Source organism: Moschus berezovskii, chromosome 7 (assembly GCF_049115385.1).
Source record: "Moschus berezovskii isolate FMDL1 chromosome 7, NW_MosBer_1.0, whole genome shotgun sequence".
Taxonomy (NCBI): domain Eukaryota; kingdom Metazoa; phylum Chordata; class Mammalia; order Artiodactyla; family Moschidae; genus Moschus; species Moschus berezovskii.
Window position 1 is genome coordinate 117635567 of NC_142466.1, and position 25465 is coordinate 117661031.

The 25465-nt window shown below is 42.5% G+C and overlaps 1 protein-coding gene across 1 annotated transcript in view; it reads right to left on the reverse strand.

Moving 5' to 3' along the window:
- Positions 1-1378: 1378 nt before the first annotated feature.
- The window catches only part of C5 (complement C5), a 95130-nt gene continuing 71043 nt past the window's right edge, over positions 1379-25465 (reverse strand). The window contains exons 29-41 of the mRNA XM_055427781.2: positions 22860-23065; positions 21078-21230; positions 20204-20269; positions 19056-19137; positions 17630-17678; positions 12759-12861; positions 12320-12394; positions 12098-12203; positions 10904-10987; positions 9914-10003; positions 7677-7760; positions 2457-2595; positions 1379-1902 (exon numbers count right to left, since the gene is read on the reverse strand). Coding sequence (XP_055283756.2) covers positions 1764-1902; positions 2457-2595; positions 7677-7760; positions 9914-10003; positions 10904-10987; positions 12098-12203; positions 12320-12394; positions 12759-12861; positions 17630-17678; positions 19056-19137; positions 20204-20269; positions 21078-21230; positions 22860-23065 — 1376 coding nt within the window. The 3' untranslated portion in view covers positions 1379-1763. The remainder of the gene's footprint in view (positions 1903-2456; positions 2596-7676; positions 7761-9913; positions 10004-10903; positions 10988-12097; positions 12204-12319; positions 12395-12758; positions 12862-17629; positions 17679-19055; positions 19138-20203; positions 20270-21077; positions 21231-22859; positions 23066-25465) is intronic.

The following is a 25465-nucleotide window of genomic DNA, read 5'->3' on the forward strand; positions in this document are numbered from 1 at the left end:
GCCAGGAGGCTGTGCACGAAACAATGACACAGGAGCCCGCGAATAATCGCAAGTGCCTTAGAAGAGGAAGACAGGCTTGAGGAGGGGCCCAGCTGTGAGCAGGGTCACAAAAGCCTCGCTAAGGAGTATGTTTAAGTCCTTAGGAGTTTGCTGAAGAGGGGCTGGTGGGTTTTTCAGTGCAGCCAGGCTCACTTACAAAGGTCTACTTTGAAGTTGGGAAGTTCAGTTGCACTGCGAGTTAATTAGGCCGCTGTGGCCGACCTACTTGAAACAGCACTCAAGGAGAAGGCTAAGCTGCTGGGGCCTCTGGGAGCGGGGTGACTGCAGAGGTCCTGCCCGCCCGGCCTGCAGCAAGAAGGTGACTGGAGGCGCCGCAGACCTGCTCTGGGGGGCCCCTCACCCCTCGTTGGCAGCGGGTTGGGGCATATTGGACACAAGGGTTGTTTTTGCCAAGGGAGTGCCTTCAACGTGAGTTCTGACATTAACGAAAATAAATCCTTAGTTCCCTGAAGCTGGAAAATCTTAGTTTAACTTGCGAGGCACAGTGCAGGGCCTTGTGTAGCTCCCCGAGGGTAGCTGGTCGGCGCAGGTTTCTCAAACAGGGACGCATGTCAGTCACTGTGGCCGTTTCATCCAGGGTTTGTGTTTCTTTGTGGCATTTCAGCGGGGCTGGTTAAACTGTAGCTAAGGAAGACACTCCACCTGCTTCCTGCCTTGGTCTTAGGAAATTAAACCTGACAAGCGATGGGATGGGGCAGTGAGGTGGAGGAGGGAGGTGTTCGGACTGTGAGCAAGCCTTGGGGTTTGGTCTCCCACTCTGTCCCTTACTAGGCTGGGCGAATCGCTTCCTTTTCTGCGCTTCAAATTCCTCATCCTCAAAGCCCTCTGTGTTCTCGGCCTCCAAGTCTCCTTGGAGTGGGGGTAATAATAATTCTTGTACTCCATGAGATTCTGGAGACATTAAATGGGAATAAATATGAGAACTCTTCCATAAGATCTAAAGTGCTGCAGAATGTCACTTACAAACGAGCCTGCTCATTGATAAATCCTGAAGGGAGGCTCAGAGACCTGGTTAGAGCAAGAGCAAAGGTGCCTGGATTTCCACAGGTTTCTCTTCACCAGGTGGCTGCCCTGGGGCCCGCCTTCCAGGAGAACAAGTTCCAGGGGAAATGAGTCGGAGCTGGGAGGGCGGGGAGGGGAGTAGAGGATCTGCATGGGGGTACAGAGAGGGCAACAGGAAGGGAGGTGGCAAGGACAAGGCTCCGACCTTCTCAGGTTGCTGAGGGCTTTGAGGGGCGGCTTTCTCCACCGTTCTCACCTTGCCTGTCTTTGTGAGGTTGCAGCTGACCTAGCATAAAATAACACGCTTTTTTGCACATTTTGAAAGCAAACTCAGGCTTTAATGATCGGTTTTCTGTTCCGTGGTATTTTCTTTCAAGCAAAGGCCATGTTTTTGTAAGATACTACATTTCAATTGGGCTATTCTTTGTCCTTGGCAAGCATTCCTGAGCAGTAGGTTTCAGGAGGGTTCCAATTTATTGCTTCTGGTGTCCAGTAACCTTGGAATGAGTGTCTGTCTCCAGGCCCCCCGAAGGACATGCTGTTTCGGAGAGTTACTGCTCTTAAACTGTTCTCTAATAAAAGGAAGTGTCCCCCATTCTAAGTAGAGTGAACTTTCCAAATAAGACCAGCTGTGAATGTTGGAAAAAAAGAAGAAACTTCAACAACAGGAGGCCATAGTGCAAACTGGAAGTAGCTGACCTTTAGGCGTTCTCACAACCATTTAAAAAGATGTCTTCAGTAAACTTATCTAGGTTCGCTAAAAATCTTTGGCATGACGGACACCTGGAGTCTGTAGGCCAATATTCAATCCAGGTCGAGGAATCTAACGGGTAGACATACCTGCCAAGGAATAATGCAAATGAATCACTTGTGATGGTGGCCACAGACAGAGAAGAGCTGAATTCAATTGAGCCAAGCTGCTCAGGTGCCCAGGGGTCACACTGTTGGCCAAACTCCTCTGAACTGGCCTCTCCCTGGGAAGGTCCACAAACCCTGGAGACCATGAGCTGCTCGGGGCTCCCATGGTTAAAGGCAGGGACAGCATCTGTTTCAATGTCTATTTTTAGAAAGACATAATAAAACATGTATCCAAACACTGTCCTCCTTACAAACAGAACAGTCTGAGGACAGAGAGCAGGCGCGGTTAAGGGGGAGCCGATGAGTGAGGCCAGATCAGTCAGACCTGGGCACTCAGTGGGTTTGTCCTCAGGGAGACCTCGGCTACCCTGGTGGTTTTGAGGAGTTCTCTGTTTTAAGCTCACATTATTTCATTTATGCTCCTAATGGTTTGTTGGTTAACAGCAGGGCACAAAAGAAACAGGTAGTGGGTTTAAGAATAAATTGCACTCAGTTTTGGATGGAAGATGAGAGACTCCAAAATACTGGCGACTTACTTGAAACGGAAATTGTGTTTTATCTGCAGGGCCTCTTTACCCATAATTAAGTACTGTTTCCTTTTTTCCAGGTTGGCGTTGGAGCAGGTTGTCTTTTTAATGAAGGTGATTTCAGAGTCTCTCTCAGCAGCAGCTTCTCCTGAGAGACACACAGCAAGGTTATCACATGTCACAGTTTTCGACTCTTTTGAGCATTCCAGTTCCTGATGGCTATTTAGTATTCAGTGTAAATTTCTATCGACAGGCTAATGGCTATTGGCACTGTCCCTGTGGATAAGGCCTCAGACTCTGGGATCAGGCTCCCCAGGCTAAACCCCAGCTCTGCCACTTCCTAGCTGTGTACCTGAACGAATGAAGCCCAGATCCTTCATCCCCAAAATGGGCATCACAGTAAAACCCATCCACAGAACTGCTGTGAGGTTAAATGGGCTAAAACAGGAAAAGTGCTTGGAACCCAGTAAGCACGATTTAAGTGCTTTTCATTAGAACCAGGAATTAACAGAACCTTTCCAGAGTTGAGGGGCTTCCCTGGTGGCTCAGCTGGTAAAGAATCCGCCTGCAATGTGGTAGACCTGGGTTCGATCCCTGGCTTGAGAAGATCCCCTGGAGAAGGGAACGGCTGCACACTCCAGTATCCTGGCCTGGAGAATCCCATGAACTATTCCATGGGGTCGCAAAGAGTCAGACACGACAGAGATTTTCACTTTCTTTCAGCCATCTTTAAACACAGCTTCAGTCCTCCCAGTATTCAGTAAATATTCCCTGATGCTCGTTGTCCTCAGTATATGCTTTCTCCTTATTCCCATTACACTTGAATTTCTATCATAACGTTTGCCTCCACATGCCTGACTCCTCTGCTAGGCTGCAAACTTCTTGAGGCCAGGACAGGGCATTCATTGCTATATATTCAGGACTGGTATCCAGTTTTTAAACTCTGGCTGAGTCATCCTGATTAGATCCTGAAAAGCCTCTGAAACTGTTGCTAAATAGCACATAATAGTAACTGCACGAGTGGTAAACTTCAATTAGTGAAATAAATTACAGTGAACCCACGTGAGTTCAAGCTGCCGTTCTCAGGCTCTGCTGGCGACCATTCATACGTGAGTTCCCATTGTAGCAACATTCCAACAACCTTCCCAGCACTATTTGCCAAGTCAGCCCCTGTCCCGGTGAGCAGCGTTACTGCGGGGGGTCTTATTATTTTTAAAAATCTTTTGTTATGGAAAATGTCAAGCATATTCAGAAGGGAGAATAATTAACCTCGGTTTCAGCAATCACTCATCTTTTTTTTCATTTATATCCTCTCCTGTATTTTAGGAGAAACACCAGTCACAGGGTAACAACATCATTATCCTTGAACTACACAGTTGGCCTTGATTCTGAACAGTTTTAGTTTTTTATTTTGGCTTATTTTTAGCAGCACTTCTTGTATAAGTGGTAAATATGTGGTGTTTTGATATTTTACATAAACTAAAAACCTATATATGAAGAGCCAGAATGAAGAGATAACAAACTATGCAAAACTTTCTTAACATTTCCTTCTAAATGTCATAAACGTGAGCCTTCTGAACTGACAGAACAGAGAAGAAGCAATAAAGAACTGCTGCTGCTACTAAGTCACTTCAGTCGTGTCCGACTCTGTGCGACCCCATGGACTGCAGCCTACCAGGCTCCTCCATCCATGGGATTTTCCAGGCAAGAGTACTGGAGTGGGGTGCCATTGCCTTCTCCGAAAGAACTACAGCTTGGGAATCATCTGATTCTGCACAAAGTTCAGAACAGTCTGGAATATCTTTTGACACTAGGCAATAATTGATACAAAATAAGTAATTTGTATTTCTAGAATGAAAAGCACTTGATTATTTCAGTAAAAATAGGAATGTCTTATTGCTTATGATATATATGTTGGATCCAAAAGTGCTTGAAAATTGGGTTGTGAAAAGATCAAAGTGCTAAGAGTGCTTACCTATTTTGTCAAAATGCAATCATGTTACAAATAAAGAACACTTGTGATCATCAACCAGACAACATCACAAATCAACTTCACACAGTGAAACATTTGAAATAATAAAAGTCAGAAAAAAATGTCAGTGTTGATCAAGCAAAGAAAAATTTGGAAAGTATTACTAGAATTTTAAACTCTAGTATATGGTTAAAAATAAACATTTTCAGATTTGAAATACTTGATAGCATTTCAAAAGAAAAAAAAAGTGGGTTGAAATTTTCAAAAAGGCTAGGAAACAATTCTCATAGCCATCAATAGTTCAGTGTTGAGTTCATGAATAGTTTTTAAAGTTTGGGACAAACTGTAGTATTTGCTATTTGAAGTACTATTTGTAATTGGCATATTACAATGTAACATTGGTCTTCGTTTCCAACTTAAAATGCCTAAAAATGCCTAACAGGTTTTTAGATTTGTGAATTTTAGTTGAAATGTATTTTACGATGTTACTAAACCTTCAGAAATATTGAAATATTTCAGAGAACTTATTCACTGTACATTTAATTTATTTTATTTATAAAAGTTATGAACTGTAGAAAGTTTTACTTGTTGGGTCAAATGCTTGTTGCTTCAAATGCTTATTGCATCTGAAGTGCTAGTTACAAGAAAATCAAATACCTTCAATGTATAAATGCTATTAAGTTTTTAAAGGACTCTGGAGTATAAGTAAGTTTGTTTAAAGAAATTTAGTCTGTTCAACTTGAAAAAATAAATAAATAAATAAAAATTGGATTATTTGATTTTAAAAAAAATAAAGTATAGTTGATTTACAAAAAAAAAAAAAGAAAAAAAAAGTGTAAACAAAGTGCCACAACTTAGATTTATGGTCCTACTTACAGCAAAACTTTATACCTACTGAAATGAGAACACAGCTTTTGAGAAATATAAACAAGGTAATAAAATTTCAATTATTTTCTAGAAAATCAACTAATATAAAGCATGTTTTAAATAACCTGAAATGAAAAATTAGAGACTGAAGATGACTTCATGGGTTTTGTTGAACTCAAGGTACAGGAAGGACAACATATCAAACTGAGAAAAAAGGGGTCAATGAGAAATATTTATAAGAACACCTTACTGGAACAAATGTAATATCAGGGAAAAATCTGGGGCTTTAGTAAAAATCCTGAAATTTACAGCTGTTTCAGTTTGGCACTTCTGAGTCAAGTGTCTCCAGATAATGCAATCAGAGACACAAGGCAAACAAGAATCACTTTAAATATTGTTTTCATAAATTTGATGTTTATGACCATATACCTAATACACACTAGATAGAATAAAGAAATAGTGTGGGGACTTAAAAAACTGCAATAATAAAAATTGGAAAAATATTGGCATTTCAAAAGGCAGCCAACAGTGCTAAGACTGCAAAGGCAGCTTATAAATCACATCATCTGGTGGGCTCACTTTCACAGACACAGCAGTAAACACTTAGAAAGTATATATATATACACACACATATATGTATTTTTTAGTGATTTGTGTATGATATTCTATCAATTATGTCTATATTATCTTTAGGTATTCAAGAAACAATATTTCAGCCTTAATAAGCTGAAAGATTAATGAATAAATGGTAAAACTGATCATATAAAAATAAGTAAAGGAAATACGAAAATGAAGCAAGAGTTGTTACAAAGTGAAGAATGGGATGCCATTTGATATAAAACAAAATATCAACAGAAAAGCTAACTGAAAGTGTTTTTGTTTTTAGTGACAAAAGAAAAGTAGATGAACTTTTAAGATTTTTAAAATGTGAATTCTGAAATTTTGTCAGTTATGTTTGTAAACCTCTGAGGGTTGAAGGGGAATAAAAATTAAGAAAATTAGGAAAATTAAACATGACATTTCAAGAAATTCTTTTTATAATTTAGCTGATAATAGATATATATTAAATACATGGAAATGTTAGATGGTATCATAAAGACGAGAAATACTTGAATGTAATTACTGCTAGTTTAGCGGAAACTGAGAAACGGTTCCGTACTTTGCACAATACTGTTGCTATTAGGATAAATTACTTTTTGAGGCTGCTGCTGCTGCTGCTGCTGCTAAGTCGCTTCAGTCGTGTCTGACTCTGTGTGACCCCATAGACGGCAGCCCACCAGGCTCCCCCTCCCCTGGGATTCTCCAGGCAAGAATACTTGAGTGGGTTGCCATTTCCTTCTCCAATGCATGAAAGTGAAAACTGAAAGTGAAGTCGCTCAGTCGTGTCCAACTCTTAGTGACTCCATGGACTGCAGCCTACCAGGCTCCTCCGTCCATGGGATTTTCCAGGCAAGAACATTGGAGTGGGTCGCCAGTGCCTTCTCCATTTTTGAGGCTAGATGTCATGTAATGACTATCAATTCAATAAAGACATAACTGGAAAAATTTGATGTGGTTCCTTGTTGTCAAAGCAAAGCTCAAACAGAGGCCCCCTACAGTGAGTCAAACAAAATAATGCTGACCATTTCTAAATAAAACAAACCAACAAAAATTTATTTGGAATTAAATATGATTTAATGGATCATTTGTTTTTACCATTTACGTCATTTGACAAGCAATTTTATAATATTTGTAGTTATCTTACTTATGAATAAAAGGGAACATATGTTAAAGTGCTGTTTTATGTGCTATTTACATATGAATCCATTTTGTGTATTGGTCACTAAAGCTCATTTGGCCTCTCAAAACTCGCACGGCCTCTGAGCCGCGGCTCTGCCGTTCGTAGATGCTCCTAACTGGCTTCCCTCTTTCAGCTCTTGCTCCCTTCAATTGAACCCAGAATGATTTTTTAAATCATAAGTCAGAAAATGTTTCTTGCCCACCTAAAACCATTTATTAGCTACCCTTTGAACTTCTAGAATAAAATCCAAATTGCTCACCTTGCCTGATAAACCCCAGTGCGGCCCAGCTCCCGCCCATCTGAGTCACTCTACACGCGCCTTTGAGAATGGCTAACTCTCAACAGCAGTTCCTAAAAGATGCCCTCTGTTATCACTCTGAAGGTATTTCCCTTATTAACTCCATGTCTATTTCAGATATAGTACTTACACTTTATTTTGTCTATTTCCTTTTTAAAAAAAATGTGTCTCCTCGAATAGAATATAAACTTTATGAAGGCAGGAACTCTGGCTGTGTTATTCAAGTTATATCCTTCGTGTCTAATATAATGCTGGCCATGTAGCAAGGACTGAATATTTGTTGAATGAAAGAACTCATGAAGGAATTCTTACCAGCTTTGTAGATATCCAGGAGTGTTGCAGTGTACTTAACAAAGGCATTTTCTTCAGTGACAGCTATGATCTCAACTTTATAAGCTGGTAAAAAAAAAAGCACAGACACAATAATTTATGCTTATTACCACTAATGCTATGTCCAATAGAAGCCAGAGTCTGTCAAACAAACAAAAAATGATGTGTGGCAAGCTCTTATGGGCACCCTGGGTAAATCTCATTTCTTCCAAGAAGGCTTCCCAGCACTCCCAGCGAGATTCTACTGGCCGTGACTCTAAGGAATCACTCTGCTTAGAGTCACAGAATCACTCTGCCCACTGTTACAGAACAAGATGATTAGGGTAAGAGCAATGTTAAATTTAAAAAAGCACACAAAACAAAATAAGCCTTAGATGTAAAGTTCAGATTCTGATCTTTTAAGATGAAAAGGCACTTCCTTCTCTGCATCCCCACAGAGGGGTCCTGTATCTATCATTCTGACCTGTCGTAGGGATCTCCGTGTTCCCTCAACTCCATTCCTCGATGACTTTTATTGGTTTGGATCTTTGGTTTTTGATAGGACTCTGTTTTCCAACTCATCTTTGCTTGGATTGGCAGCTTTTTGATATGAGACATTCTCAATCATGTCTTTCCTTCATTCAGGCATCAATTTTTAATCTATGGTGTGTTTGATTTCGCTTCTGAAATGACCAGCTTAAAGAGACCTGTCTCTTCTTTGTGACCTGAGAAAAAATCCTCTTGTTCTTGCTTTCTTTGGGGTTAAAGTGAATGACCTAAAATTTTTTGTTCATTTTTGAGATCCTAGCTAGCTAGCAAGACATAGAGCTCAGTGAACAAACTCACTGTGGCAGAACCAAAGGTTGTGTGTAAATTAGTGGCCTAAACAATGTCCTAAATTTCAGATTCTTAATTATTTATAGTAGATATGGGCAATGAGCCTACTGTAGGCATAGGCGGAGTGAAGAAATAGTTTAATTTTGTTTCTATTCTGTGATTCCATCATTAACTTGTAGCTCCAAAAACGCCTGCTAAGCCTTTTCTTGAATGTGGCAAACTAAATCCTGATTGCATGTACTCTCTGTGTTAAAACAGATTTTTTTATATACATATTTAAGAGTTAAAATTGTTCTATTATGGTAGAAAGAAATAATTTGGATCTAAATTTTAGGGGAAAATTGTTAAAACAATATAGAATTCTCTTCAAGTCTCAGTATATTTTAAAAGTTGCAGTGGATCTTGGATGAGTTAGGCAACTTTTTAGCATTTTTTAAAAACTCAAGATGAATTTGAAGGAAAGAAAGATCATGAGCCACACAAGATTCATTCTCATGGCTGTTATTTCCATTAATAGAATTCAGTGTTATCTACTGGAAATAATACTGGAGACCAGAATGTATCCTGGTTCTATTACTTATTTTCTGAATGACTTTGAGCTCGTTATTGAGTCTCTCGGAGCCTCAGTTTCTTCACTGTTACCTCCAAGGAGGCTCAAGGGACACCAGTGAGAGACCGTATATGAGAACAATTGGTAAACAGAAAAGGCTCCATGAACAGCACTGGGCTTATTTGTTTATAAAAACCCTCCTACCAGTTGTCAAGAAAAACTTGAAATCGTGTACTATCTGTTCATTCTCTTTTTCTTAAAGAAGACGGAAGTAAACATTGGAAGCTATAGATAGAAAATAAAGGATCTAATTCTATGAGGAACTTGTGTCTGCAATTCTACTTGGGCATTTGATTTAGCTCTGAGATCTGGACAAGAAGGAGATGCTTCTTTTGAGATGGAGAGAGTCTCACATGGGGATTGCAATTGTGATATATTAAAAATTATTTAGTACTGACACTTTTCCCTTGTCTTTGGAGGGATTTTGGAAAATACTCAGACCCCCAAACCGTCTTTGTTTCTCTGCTCGATCAGCCGGAAGAATGCAGGAGTGAAATCATATACCTCTGTGGCTTCTCAAATGCTCTTTGACTATGTTTTAGCACTTTTAATTCAATGGGGTCTGGTGGAATAAAGTGTTTGGGCTGTATGTGCACCTTGCTTCCATCATTTCTAATGAAAATCATATTTCGTTGCTGAAGGATAAATAACTTTGCATGTTAATACTGAAAATTTATGACATTTTCCTTCAAGGGAGCACAGGAATGTTGCAGCTACATAATCACATGTAAAGTTGCAGATCTTCCTAACTGACCATGTTTAATGGAGCTATATATTAAACTTCCCAACTTACCATATGCAATCTCTGGCTTACACGCTGTTTCTTTTCTAGTAGCTGCAGGGATTGTCAGATCCACTTCTGCCTGCATTTGCCCGCAGTCAGCTGGATTTTGTGAAAGATCGCACAAGTTAGGCTAACGTAAGGAACAGACGCCCCTGGGAGTAAACACGGGATTTTCTCATCTGCCCTGAGACCATCCAATATAATCTTACAAATATCAGATTCCTAAGACCTGTCCCCCCTTTCCCCTCTTCCATAAAGTGAAACAGTATGCAAAGCAAAAACAAAACCAACAAAAAACAAAATCTTGAGCACGGGGCTTAGCGTGGGTAGTCACTGCACACTCAGCTCTTCAGAAGCACACGCGCTTCACTGAAGAGGGGAGGACACTTTCCCACTTTGAGTGGAATCGAAAATCTCTCGAAGGAACCAGACTGATGACCGATTTACGCTGTGAGAGGGAGAAACAAGTACCTAAGAAATGTGTAGATTTTAAGGATTTTGAAAAACAAAAGAAAACCAAAATCAGCTCAGACCCGCATGGAGTCTGCAGCTGATTATTGTTGAGTTCTGGGGCTTTTCTTTGGCCAATAACGCTGCCTTGATTGGCAAGATTGAGTGGAGAACGTCTCTAACTGGGAAGGACTAGGGGAAGGAAAGAGGAGATAGTGACTCGTTCCAGAGCCTCTGTTCTCTAAAGCAATGGTCCTGCTGCACTAAAAAGACCAGTTAAAAGGTAAGAATTTCACATCATGCTACCTTCCCGATATCCAACAACCATCTCTGATGGTGTTTCTCCAGACGGGAGGAAGTATCGGGTTGTTCTGGAGCTGTCGAGATGTAGACTTACAGTACTCAAGGAATGCACTTTCCATCAGATGAGATTACATTTCTACTTCTGAGAAATGACAGTTTGTCAAACAGCTTCTCCCAGATTAGCCCAAGATCATGAGTGGTTGCTTTAAACAAGTATACAGCCTGAACACATTAAATGAAGTTTACCTTCGATACATTTGCATGTTGCTCCTTCACAGACTTTCTGAAGTTTGGTGTGGGATGTGCTATAAAACATGGTACACTGTTTATCTGTGGCAATGAAAGTGCAGTTAGAAGAGTTGGCTTGGCGAGGACGCAATTTACCCATCAGTGAATTTCGCCCATGGCTCCTTGATTGCCCTGTCCAAACCCTCTTTCTGTAGCTGAGGCCAAGGAAAGTTAAATTATGAACTGCCTGTCCTAACACAGGCCCCTTTGCACTCAAAATATTCTCCCTCTCTGTGCTTGAAATCTTACTCTTCCATATTCATTTCTGAGAATGAAAGTATTTGGTGTTTCAATGAATGAGAAGAAATAAATTATGTTACATGAGAGTCTATTGAAAGAATTACAATTGGTAATTGTTTAGGCTAGAGAAGAAAAGCATTGGTTTTTTTTTCTATTGTTCAGCAGGAGAAAAGAAACACACACATATGGGTGGGTGTGTGTGTGTGTATAGTTCTTTTTCAAGGAGAGGCTAAGTATCATAATCTATGATTTCAGAAGTAAAACTAGATTGAATGGGTCTCAGAGTTTTGGTTCACTTTAAGAGTTTTGTTACAAGTAGAACTGTCCAAAGTGAAGTTGTCTGCCTTGTAAACCAAAGGGTTCTCAGGAAGTGGAGAGTTATCAGAAGTGGCTAAACGATCAAATGCAGAGGTCATTCATTCAACATTTATTGATACACGTTATGTACCTGACACTGGGTTAGATACTTGGGACAGACGGATGAAAACATTCTGGGGTATGCACAAAGACACGCCAAGGAATAATAACGAGGCAACAGGACGAGTGCTACAATAGAGCTCTCTGCAAAATGCGGTGACAATATAGACGGAGGAGAAGCTGATTCTGTGGAGACTGAAAATAAGAGTAGGGTAAACGGCCTTCTCTAAAAAGGACAGATGCAATGGGAACAGCAGAGTTTAAGTGGGCGCAGTCTCATCCAGTCGACCCATTCCAAACACGAAGAGACTGCGGGCCAGAGAAGCGATTCCTTCAGTGTCACCCACTGGTTGTTTGTCCAAGTGGGGGTGTTTGTGAAGACTGAGCCCCGAGAGAGGAAATATATAAAATCTGCAGGCCTCGAGCGCCTTTCTTCAAATTCCATAATAAATACAAAGCAGTCTTCGGAAGAAATTTTAGAGTAGAGCTGATTACCTGGTCTGTGGTACTCATACACTGTGAAGGTAGCAGGACTCAGAAACCCAACTTCAAAAAGTTCAATTATCCGGAATCGAACACAAAGGAACTCATTGGAAGGAATCTGTTTGACAAATTCAAAGATTAAGAAAATCATGAGAGACAAAAGACTCAAAATATTTTAGGCAACAGCTGTTAAATAGTAATAATAAATGAAAAACGGTGAGAGGTGGAACTTACCGAGTTCAGCTGCAGAATAACGTGCCCATCTTTGATTTCGTAATCAGTTAATAATTGATCCACCTGTTCCACAAGCTAAGGGAACAAAGAGAGAAGCTCAGATTTAACTTTGCGACCTTTCCGTTTCGGTGCACTCACCCAGTGATGGAATGTGAGGTCACGGGGATGTAATCCACTATGAAAGATAGCGAAGAACAGCTCCTCCTCTTGAAAGAGCCTGAACATGTCATCACATGCACTCACATTATTGTGTCCGTGCAAGCGTAATACTTGCCCCTGTTTCACTTTGAAAAATAAAAACTCAGGTAGATTATCGGTTTGAAAAGAGTATTCTGGGAGAGTGTGAGAAAGTGACATAGAATGGATGGAAGTAGCTTTGTAAAATAATGCAGTAAATAAAAGCAAGCATCCATAACAATAGTTAAGAGAAGACATTTACAGCTTTTAAGTCTTCTGGGTTCGCACCGACTCCAGTAGGCAGAGAGATATCCATCACGGCATGGGAGGACCCAGATGACGACTCTTCACTGCTGAGCTTGTAGCTGAAATAAGGTAGAGATGAGGGCATGAGACAAGTAACTGGATAAGACTCTTGAAGAAAAGGCCCTGCTCCTTGGTGGGCCTCACTGTCTAGTGTGAGTCTCCAGTTACATGGTTCTTTATGATGTATGTGTTACAGTCTCTGAATTTTAGAGAGATCTCTGCGTCCTCTCGGAGAAGGCAATGGCAAGCCACTCCAGTACTCTTGCCTAGAAAATCCCATGGATGGAGGAGCCTGGTAGGCTGCAGTCCGTGGGGTCGCTAAGGGTCGGACACGACTGAGTGACTTCACTTTTCACTTTCACACATTGGAGAAGGAAATGGCAACCCACTCCAGTGTTCTTGCCTGGAGAATCCCAGGGACGGGGGAGCCTGGTGGGCTTCCGTCTATGGGGTCACACAGAGTCGGACACGACTGAAGTGACTTAGCAGCAGCAGCAGCTGCGTCCTCTATCCCAACCCTTTCCTCGCTGGATCAGTAACCTCGGTGGACTACCGTTCCGGAGTTGGAGACAATTATAAAGGCTAGTCAGTCCCACCTCTTCATTAGCTAGTTGACGAGACTGCCGGTGACAGTAAGGTATTTGTTCAAGGTCTCATGACTAGTTCACCTCAGGGCTTCGTAAGTCTATTGATTCTCATCCGAAGTCTTTCTCTAGCAGAGCATATTGGAAGAAAAAAGTTAACTGTCTATTGGCAAGAGACTCCATCAGCATGTTCAGAAACAGACTGGAAGGAGCACACTCAGTGCTAGCAGCTACTTCCTCTGGATGACGAGGTCATGGGAGATTCTCTCTTTTCTTTCCCATGTTTTTCTATATTTTCTAAACTTTTCACAATAGATATTATATTTAAACAAAAATGTCTCAAGGACTACACTTTGTTTAGGAATTGTGCTTGCGGGGAGCTGAGGAGAAAGGTGGAGGGAGTAACATGGGCAACTCGAGTTATCTTGTTTGTGCTTCTCTGGTGTGAGAGGAAAGAACAGTGAAACGGGGAATTGGGAACTTGGGTGTCATCCCAGTTCTGCTGGGAGACTTCTACACATACTTCCCCTTTCTGGAGTGCATTTTCTTATTTGTAAAATTAATTGTGAAAAAGTATAAACTTGTGCTTTGAAGTTATAATGCCAAGACTTCGGTTTTGAGAGGCAGAGAGGCCTGTTGCTACAATTAAGCAGAGTTCATGCTAAAAGCGGAGAAGGCTGGTGGGGTAGGGGCTGGATTGGAGCGTGTTCGGCAAAGGTTGAGTTTTAGATTCCTGCCTCAAGATGTGGGAGAGACAGCTGAACATTTGAGAGTAGAACTTGGGAGAGGAGTCAGGATTAAAGGAAGAGCCTGGGGAGACAGCTTCACAGCGGGAAGGTGAACTGATCTCACCCCCCAAAATAAGTATGAGTGAAATGGAAGCTATTATTCAAATTAGTGAGGTGATAAGGAATCCCTTTTCCCCAATCTTATCTGGTATGCGTAAAGCAGACCCTATTAGAAGTTTGAGATATCATATTGGCCGTAAAAATGTAAATAGTATAAAATTTCTGGCTGATAAAATTAAACCCCATTCTTCACCAAATTAATAATTTGGGACAAAATATAAGGCAATGTGTAACTGAAAATCTGGCCTCCAGCATCCCCGTGATTGGATGAATGAGTGTCACCAAAAGTGGAGAACTCTGGCTCACAGATGCAAATACTCTGTTAACACGACGGAAAAGGGCCTCCTGAGTGGAGAGTGTCTATGAAAAGTTGCTGGAGCCTTGATGACTGGTTGCCATGGTGACTGTTTCAGCCATGGAACAGAAACCTTCCTTTCAAGAAGCCCTTTGCCTGCTGCCAAAGACAGCAATCCTTCCCAAAGGCATTTTGTTCCAAGAGAAGGAGAGAAATGAAATCCTTTTTTCTTTTCTTGTGAATACAACAGAGAAGTTGTAAAAAGCTAAATACACGAAAGAGACCCTCTCAACATAGAAACTGTGCTGGCATTTTCTTAAACCAGGAGAGTGTGCATTTGAAGGCAAAGAATTTCTCACATGAATAAGTACTACTCAGTTACATCTGGAATTTGTCCAACCCAACTTCAGCATCATAAAGCCAAAAGCATGTTTTACCTGGGATTTTTTTGGAACATTCTGTCCCCAGTTTATTTAAAATAAATAAAAAACAAAGAATAGAATACTGAACACCATATCTCTATTGCTTTCTTTTGTACATTAACAACTAGAATGAAAATTAATGTGTTTTTGATGCGAGCCCCTTTATGCATAGCAGCATTGTGGAAATGCCGGAAAGCGCTTTGGGATCAGGTAGTCCAATGTTCTTGCTTTAGAGAAGAGGCCTGGAGAAGTGAGGTGGTTTGCTGACAGTTACCTGAGTCCTTCATGGCAGAAGCTGCCCTCAGAGCCTAGCTATCCTACCACAGAGCCCTTCCTGTGCTCACACGGGGTGCCTCCCTGTGGTCCCACACACTGATTCTCGCTTTGCCCAGAACAAGTTTGCTCATACCTCCCCGCAACACAAGCCACGGACTTAGACAGTGATCACACTCTGTCTGCCAGAAGAGAGGTACCCAGGGTAGGAACGGCAGCAGTGGAGCTGCCTGAGGAAGCGCGGCCTCAGCAGGACCTTCGGGAATGAAGAAGGTGTGCAGGGAGAGCAGAGGGCAGAGCCTGGCCCAGGATGGAAGGCGGGACTTCACTAGCCGACGGAGGGACCCTGAGAGCAGAGGGACTGGCCTGGGATCACAGACAAGGCTGGGAGACGAGGTCGAGCAATTGAGAAACAGCGTGCTGTGCCTTAAGGCTGGCGGTCTCTCATGCCGCAGCATGAAGGGAGGTGATTTGGAAGCTGGACTGGGCGTCGTGGTCTACCTCTAACTGTGAGAACTTCCTTCACCTCCTGGAGCCTCAGTTTCTTTACCACTAAAATAAGGGGTTACTATATCGTTCCTAAAATCCTTTTCAACTCTAATCTATGACATGCTGCTGCTGCTGCTAAGTCACTTCAGTTGTGTCCGACTCTGTGTGACCCCATAGACGGAAGCCCACTGGGCTCCCCCTTCCCTGGGATTTTCCAGGCAAGAACAGTGGAGTGGGTTGCTATTTCCTTCTCCAATGTGTGAAAGTGAAAAGTGAAAGTGAAGTCACTCAGTCGTGTCTGACCCTTAGTGACCCAACAGACTGCAGCCTACCAGGCTCCTCCATCCATGGGATTTTCTAGGCAAAAGTACTGGAGTGGCTTGCCATTGCCTTCTCCTATCTATGACATAACTGCATGGAATTTCTAAGTTACCCATTCTGAATGCTTTGCATCATCTGTGATAACAAGTATAAACAGCAAAATACCAGCCATAGAAATCACTGTTGTTGAGAACAGGAAGAATTAAGAAGATAGAACAGAACAGGAGGCCTTAAGGGGTGGTAGAGAGAAGAAGGGAGACGCCTGTGTTCTAGTTCTGGCTCCTCCACTGCCTGAGTCACTCTGTGTGATCACCGAGGCATATAGGCACGTTTTCATAAACACGTTAGGATGGTGGCTTGGTAAGCAAAACAATGGCCCACAGAGGTGTCCACCTTTTAATCCCCAAACCTTAAATAGCAAAGGGGACTTGCAGTGTGATTAAGGTAAGGCTCTTGAGCCAGGGAGAGTCTCCTGAATATCCAGGTGAGTCCAATATGATCACAGGGGTCTTGATAAGGGAAAGAAGCAAGAGAATCAGAGAAAGAGATATGATGGTGGATTTGAGTCAGAGGGGGATACTAAAAGATGCTGTGCTTCTGGCTTTGAAGATGGAGGGAGGGAGGCTCAGGCCAAGGAAAGCAGGTGTCTCTAGAATCTGGAAGAGGCTCCCTGGAGCCTCCAGAAGGAACAGGGCCACAATAGCACCTTGATTTGAGGACTTCTGACTTCCAGAATGATAACACATTTGAGTTAAGTCACTGTGTGTGCGTGTGTGTGCCCTCAGTTGCTCAGCTGTGTCAAACTCTTTGAGATCCACGGACTGCAGCCTGCCAGGCTCCTCTGTGCATGGAATTTCCCAAGCAAGAAGACTGGGGTGAGTTGCCATTTCCTCCTTCAGGGGACCTTCCCGACCCAGGAATGGAACCTGCTTCTCCTACATTGCAGGTGGTCTCCTGCATTGGTAGGTGCATTCCTTCTACCTCTGAGCCACCTGGGAAGCCCCTGCAAGTCATTATATTTATGGTAAATTGTTACTAGTAGCAACTAGTGGTCAAATCAGGCCTTGGAGTTAGTCTGCTAAGGGTAATCCAAGGTTCTTAGCCCTGGCTACCATGAGAAGACCCTGCAGGGGGTGAGGTTGGAAAGAGTTCTGCAGAGTTCTAAAAGCTCTCCAGATGAGTTCAATGTACAACCTGATTTGGGAACCACTGGCTGGCTGCTAATGACCAGGGATTTTGTTGGGCGAACATGGTTTTCCTAAGTAAGAGACTGGGAGCCGCTTCTGAGAGAATACTTTGCTCTTTTCCTAATATTCATATATCATAATCTACCTTTCTGGAAGGCAAATTAATAATATAGTGTTTGAATTAGAAGAAGGCCAAAAATGGGAGAGAAAAGTGTACATGAGTAAAACAAAACTGTTCTGTAGAGTAAGTAGCTGTTTAAGAATACCTGGTATATTCCACATTAAAAAAAAAGTGAACAATTTCACATCTTCTGGACATCTTTAGCATTCAAAAAGCTTTGGAGAGAGGATACTCTGGCAGAAGTGAAGCCCTGAGGTCTACTGTCCCCCTGGTGGAAACGGGCTCACCTGGCACAGGCCACTATGCGCTTGTATTCTGAGCTGCTGTAGCCGGAGGCTGGCACACACAACAAACAAACAAACAAAAACAAGAGTAAACTGCTTTCAGCTTGTTCTGGAACATGTCAGAACAGAGTCATTAATGAGCAGGCCTCTGAACACACTTAAAAATTATCTGAGATTTGGAAGTTGGCACTTTTGGTGATTTTAATGGAAATTCTGGTTTTAATGGCGTGGTCAATTGGCTCCTGACAATCCAGGAACTGTGGGAATCATTAGAACAGTTCTCTGCTCTCCAAGAACTTAGTAAGGAAGGAGTCGTTTAAGGTAGATCTGTGTGTTGGTAACGTGTCTGGGGGAGGTGGCAGGGAGGAAGCACCCATATCTAGATTCTCTGGTAGTTGGAAATTTCCTGCAGCAACAGGACTCTGAGTCGCAAACAGAAGCTATCAGGCAGAGGAACAGCACACACCCTGGTCCCAGGGCATGGGTCAAGGAGGACTGGGGTGGGTAAGTGGCCTTGCTTCTAGATTGGGAGGGGAGAACCAGCCCCTCAGAAGAGGGATGCAAGGGCCACGTGTAGAAAAGAGACAGGTGCATAAGAAAGGCTTATTGGTCCTGAAGAGACCAAGTTGAAGATGGAGGCAGGGAAATGCGCATTTGCCAGACTCCTCAGGATACAGAAAGGGTACAGGATAGAAGCCCAACAGAGGGATGAGAGAAACTCAGGGCTTGGGAATGGAACACAGACATAAAACTATTAACAGAAATTCAAGGTTCTGAAGGTAGGCCCTTACTGCTAGTTACATTCTTCTTTTCCTTTTAAAGACTTTATTGAATGTGTTACAATATTGATTCTGTTTTTTTTTTTTTTTCCATGTTTTGGTTTTTGGCTGGAGGCATGTGGGATCTTAGTTCACTGACCAGGGACTGAATCCACACCAGGCAAAGCCTTAACCACTGAACTGACTACCAGGGAAGTCCCTAGTTACATGCTTTTTTTTCCCCTTAGCTTTTATTTTTAATTGATTTTTATTTGGAGGATGATTGCTTTACAATATTGTGCTGGCTTCTGCCGTGCAACATGAATTAGCCGTCAGTATACGTGTCTCCTTTCCCTTGAACCTCCCCTCCAACCCCCATCCCACCCCACTTCTCTAGATCCTAGTTACATTTTTAAAAGTAATTTTTAGTCAGAACAATTTCTGGATCAACAGTGGATATATCTAACCTAGATATTGTTATTTAGTGTCAGTTTCCAACTGTTAATAATGAGCTACCTCTATTATAATAAATGGCAGTTATGTCTACTCAGATGTCAACCTATTAAAGAATCTGAATGAGAAATTACTTTAGCACATTTTTCCTAATCAGAGAAGCTCTTCAGCATTCTTTATGCTTAACCAACATTGTAGTGTAAATCATGCTGTTTTACCTTCAATTTCCTGGGTTTCAATTTTCAGATGGAAGCTGCAAACTTCCTCTGAGGTACTGGTTTTGTGAACCACAGTTTTTACCTATATTGGGACAAGTAAACAAGAAGACTGTTTAAAATGGGGAGTGGAAAAGGTATCATGGCAGGACTGTGGCTGAAAACGGGATGCAAGTATTTTTATCACCCACTGCAAATGGGATGCATTAAAGACCCATTTTCCCAGCAACTGGACTTTCGACAAACTCCACAGTTTGAAACGTAACTGAGAAGCCCAAAGTAAGCTAAAAATGATCTCTCTCCAGGCAGAACCTTGGTCCAAATCCCACGCAGTCAAATCTGAGCACCTCACTCTGCAGGAGAGTTTTAAGACTTTCATCCTTGTGCTTGTACATCCTAACTTTACACAGAACACCACAAGCTCATGAAGTATGGTTTTCTCCAGCCCACAAACCACTGCGGTGACAACAAATTATAGGTGTGCGTGGAAGGGCAGGGGTGCCGCCAGAAGCGGGTGTAGTGAGGGCAACCAGCAGTGACAGAACGGTGGGCCGCCCGTCTTCCCACCCGCATGCAACCTTACAAACAGCCTTTGAAGCAAAAGATGAGCGCACAATTAGATAGTCAGGAGAGCGCTAACTTATGCTCAGAATATGAGGTTTGTGTTACTTAGGCATTTGGCAGTTACAGCTTAGTTTTTCTAAGCTGTTTATGTGTGTCCATGCAGCCTGTGGTTAAAAATAGAAGACGCTTAAGCCCTTACATATACACGTTAGTCAGCAGTGACGCTGGATAAATGACATGTGATTAACCTCAGCATCCATTTATACGTGTGTATGTATACAGACATACACACATCACATGCATATACATTAAACATAAATATTATTTATCTCTATACAACTATTCACATATACTTATATATAATTTCTAGAAATACACGCACATATAAAGATTAACAGCCATTTTCAAGCAGAAACTGTGGGGACAGCTATCAAGATAACCAGAAAGGATGGTGAATGACTCTTACTTCAGTTATGGTTACCCAAGCCCAGGTTTCTATAACTTTGTGGCAAAGTCTCTTTCTTTTGTATTACTTACTATAAGCAGACATGTAACCTCAATCAAGTTGTTCTCCACAAAATACTCACATGCACTGTAGCCAAGCCACTGTTCCGTCCAGTACTTAGGATGACAAGGTCATCGTTGAGAGGCACCTGGAAAGATTTTTGCATTCGGTACTATTCCTCGTGCTTATTTACTTTGCACAAAAGCTGTGGAAAGTAACAACTATTTCCAGCTACTGGTATGTTTAAATATACCTTAAATAATCTAAAATGTGGTAATTAAAAAAATACATGTCAGCATCTATATACCGATAGCTACTATTACTGATATGGAACCCAGTTTTTCCAAAGTATTTTTTCCCTTGGGAAATTCTCATTGGCCATCAAGGTTTTCAGTTTTAAAAGCCGAGTAGTAGCAAAGGACATGGGGAAGGTTGTTGGGCGACCTGCAGACCAATTTGGCTGCAATCTGCACGTGTGACCAGGCTCAGCTGGAACCACTGGCAGATTCCCAAGAGTGTCTTCTCTCGTACTCTACTGCCAAACCTTTGCGTGTGCTTTTCTTTATGTCTGAAACTTTCTTCACTTCTCTTCGCCTGGCTAACTCCTCCTGAATCTTCCAGATTTATCCTGCCCATTTGGATGCATTTGAAAAGTGGCTCTCACCTCTCAGCCTAGCTCAGGAGGATTCCCCTCTGTCCTTCCATGAACCTAGCAAAGATCTTAGTTTTCACTGTTTGTTGAAATGACTGTCTCCTCTACAGTACAAGGGTTCTTTGTGCTTTACTTTCGGATCCTCAGTGCCCAGGACAGAGCAGGTATCCCTGCTTAGGACATAGTAGGCACTCATCTTAGGTTTAAGGGGTGAATAGTTACACTTGTATAAGAAGGGCAGAACAGATTATCTCGAAGGTCCCATCCAGTTATAAAATATTACTTTAAAAAACCCTTTATTTACCTCTATTGGCCTCCCAAGGAAATACTTCTCTGACATCTTATAGTGGTAGAGGTCACCTTTATTCTTGTAAGACACTTTGATATCCATGTTCAAGTGGAGTTTTCTAACCAGGAGTGAGTACTCTGTCAGGCCCTCGATGGCATTAATTGTATCCTATCAACAAACAGCAAGGTACAAAAAGAGGTTCACTCACTTACACACCCCCTGTTTACAAATGCACTTTCTGATGAGAAGGTGAGTCAGCGTCGTCTGGAGATGAAACTCCAGGTGACTGAGTGGAACTAGTTAAGGGCCCCTGTGTGGAGCGGGGAGAAGAGTCTCCCTCCGCCAGTGAGGATGCTGCTGGTCACAGGGACGAGAAGGCAGGCTGGCTTTACACCCGGGGTCTCCATGTGTCTTGAGCACGTGACCTCAGGCAAGTCATCCTCTCCAGAATGCCTCCAACTCCTTGCACAACTGTGGACCTCCTTCCCATCCTCATATCTACGCTTCACTAGCCCCACAGGGAGACATAAAGAACCTCCCCCCTCTCATTGTTCCCTTCAGTGTTCTTCCCTTCTGCTCCTTAGAGCATTCTTCTCAATTGGTGATACTTCATGTAGAGTTTATCACGGGCATCCCCCCACTGCGATGTGAGACTCCTGGGGGCAACAGTACAACTTTCTTGGCATCCGTTACATTTAGCAGGTACGCACATGGCAGTTATTCAACAAATATTTGCTGAAGGAATAAATGTGTGCGTGAGCGCTAAGTCGCTTCAGGCGTGTCCAACTCTATGCAGCCCTATGAACTGTGGCCTGCCAGGCTCCTCTGTGCATGGGATTCTCCCGGCAAGAATCCTGGAATGGACTGCTATGCCCTCCTCCAGGGGATCTTCCTGACGTAGGGATCAAGCCCATGTCTCTTATGTCTCCTGCATTGGCAGGCAGGTTCTCTTTACCACTAGCAGGATGAACTTAATTTTTCTAGATCTTGTCTTCCTCATCTACAGAATTGGGAGACATGGTTGAATCAGAGAAAGCAAATCTGTGACTACCTTCTCTCCCATGTCCAAGCAGCCAGTGCTCATCAGTGGGGCCCTCTTTTCTCTAAGCCTGCAGTTGTGTCCATGGTGAAACCCATTTCCTTCCCCTGATTAGAAATAGATGGTCACTAACATCACCCTGAAGGACCCCTCTAGCTCTAAATTTTATGTACACGCACACACACCCTGTCATTGCACAAGCATCCAGGGAACAGGGAAGATGCTAACATTTGAGATACACTTGAGTGTAGATGTATACTTTACAACAACACGGTAGTTATAAAGCAAAATTGACACACTCAGATGAGTTTACACTGGTAGCTAGACAGATAAACATGCTAACAGTCAGTATTCCTCTTACTTTTCATTTAGTATTGTGGAAAGGAACATCAGTGCCTTTATTCACATGGCAGCCACTGTGTCTTACATAGGATTTAATATAATTGCTGATAACTCTCCTAGCCCTTCATGGTAACTAAGAATCGTAAAGGAAGTTCTGGGCTTGGAGTTTGGAGGTGTGAGTTCTGATGTTGGCTCTGCCACTAACTCTGTGAATGAACCTCCTGGAGCTGAGTTTCGCCTCTGTGTGAGAAGGGTGTCAATGCAGATGTTCCTTAGGGCCCTTGATTCTAGCCATTTACTCATGTCTTCAGTGGGCTCATTTGGTGACCAAACCATGGAGGCCAGAGGTGGGATATGTGGCGTGGGAGGCACTAGAAATGTCTCCAGGGAGATAAGGGGAGAGAAAGGAGCATTACCTGGGTTGAATAAAAGCCACCTCCGTATCTCTGCTCTTCTGACAGCCATTTGATGACTGGATTCACATAACTCATGTCTTTCAAGTTCAGATGGGTGAGTAAGGCATAGGCTGTGGTTTCCACCATACGAGCGGTGCCAGCATTAGGTGCAGAGCTGTCTTTCTGCTGAAGATCATCTTTCCAAAAACGGTAAATGGGTGGGTTACCTAAACACCAACAAATCACACTGGTAAATTTCATGAAAAATGTGAATTTGGCGTGACAATTCTAGCAGGTTTCTAGAAGTTTCTTCTGGTAGTGGCCTTCTGGTTTCCAAAAGTTTCATATTCTTTTGTAAGAAGAATTTTCTCAAGGTGACCAATACAAATAAGATCTCTTAATACAGGACTGTTTTAATCTATAATGGAAAAAAATTTAGATATGAGCAGATAGATAGACAGACAATGATAGACAGACAAATGATAGACAGCTGAATCACTTGGCTGCACACCTGAAACCAGCACGACACTGCAAATCAACTACACTTCGGTAAAAATAAAAAAAGCACGGCTGTTTGCCTTTACTCAGAAAAGTCAACGTGGAACGTTTGCATGTACTACATGTACCTTCGTGTGGTAGAGTGGAAAGGGCAGCAAACTGCATTATGAATAGTACCCACTATTAATAAGGTTCTAGTCTCCACTCGGCTCCTAACAGACCTGTAAACTTGATGGATGCAGGTCAGGAAGCAACAGTCAGAACTGGACATGGAACAACAGACTGGTTCCAAATAGGAAAAGGAGTATGTCAAGGTTGTATATTGTCACCCTGCTTATTTAACTTATATGCAGAGTACATCATGAGGAATGCTGGGCTGGAAGAAGCACAAGCTGGAATCAAGATTGCTGGGAGAAATATCAATAACTTCAGATATGCAGATGACACTACCTTTATGGCAAAAAGTGAAGAGGAACTCAAAAGCCTCTTGATGAAAGTGAAAGAGGAGAGTGAAAAGGTTGGCTTGAAGCTCAACATTCAGAAAACAAAGATCATGGCATCTGGTCCCATCGCTTCATGGGAAATAGATGGACAAACAGTGGAAACAGTGTCAGACTTTATTTTTTTGGGCTCCAAAATCACTGCGGATAGTGACTGAAGCCATGAAATTAAAAGACGTTTACTTCTTGGAAGGAAAGTTATGACCAACCTTGATAGTATATTAAAAAGCAGAGACATTACTTTGCCAACCAAGGTCTGTCTAGTCAAGGCTATGGTTTTTCCCGTGGTCATGTGTGGATGTGAGAGTTGGACTGTGAAGAAAGCTGATCGCCGAAGAATTGATGCTTTTGAACTGTGGTGCTGGAGAAGACTCTTGAGAGTCCCTTGGACTGCAAGGAGATCCAACCAGTCCATTCTAAGGGAGATCAATCCTGGGTGTTCATTGGAAGGACTGATGCTAAAGCTGAAGCTCCAATACTTTGGCCACCTCATGCGACGAATTGACTCATTGGAAAAGACTCTGATGCTAGGAAAGGTTGGGGGTGGGAGGAGAAGGGGACGACCGAGAATGAGATGGCTGGATGGCATCACTGACTCTGTGGACATGAGTTTGAGTGAACTCCGGGAGTTGGTGATGGACAGAGAGGCCTGGCGTGCTGTGATTCATGGGGTCGCGGAGAGTCGGACACGACTGAGCGACTGAACTGAACTGAAACTTGATGGATTCTTTTCATTCTGTGGTTCTTTCAGTTTCCTGCAGTATAGACAGCGCTTTCTTCCTTGCAGTGCAGCTCAATGAGATACCAAACGTAAATGTTTTTATAAGCCAGAAAGCACCATATATACAGATAGATAGATAGATACGCTTATTGTTATTATTATTGACACTACCAAAAAAATTAGAGAACTTTTCTCCTCGTTAGAAAAAAGACTATAGTTCGGAAATTTTGAGATCACACCCAAACCTTAACTATTCTATCTCCTCCCAATTTAAAACACTAAAGACAATTTCATATAGGTGGCACTTTTCATAAATTAGTTTCCAGATTATATTTGGTGTTTATTGTTCTGTGCTGTGTGTGTGCTGCACTCAGGCACTCAGTCGTATCCAACTCTCTGCGACCTCATGGACTGTAGCCCACCAGGCTCCTCGGTCCATGGGATTTTTCAGGCAACCATACTGGAGTGGGTTGCCATTTCCTACTCCAGGTGATCTTCCCAACCCAGGCACCAAACCCATGTATCCTGCATTGGCAGGTGAATTCTTTACCACTGAGCCACCTGGAAAGCTTTATCTATATATCTGGAGGAGGAAATCGCAAACCCCTCCAATATTCTTGCCTGGAGAATTCCATGGACAGAGAAGCCTGGTGGGCTACAGTCCACGGGGTCGCAGAGAGTCAGACACGACTGAGTGGCTGAGCACAGTGTATATAAATGTGTGTGTGTGTGTACACATATATATGAGCTTCCCTGGTGGCTCAGACAGTGAAGAATCTGCCTGCGATTCAGGAGACCTGGGTTCCATCCCTGGGGCAACATCCCCTGGGGGAGGAAATGGCAACCCACTCCTGTATGGCTTGCCTTGAGAATTTCATCGACAGAGAACCCTGACAGGCTACACAGTC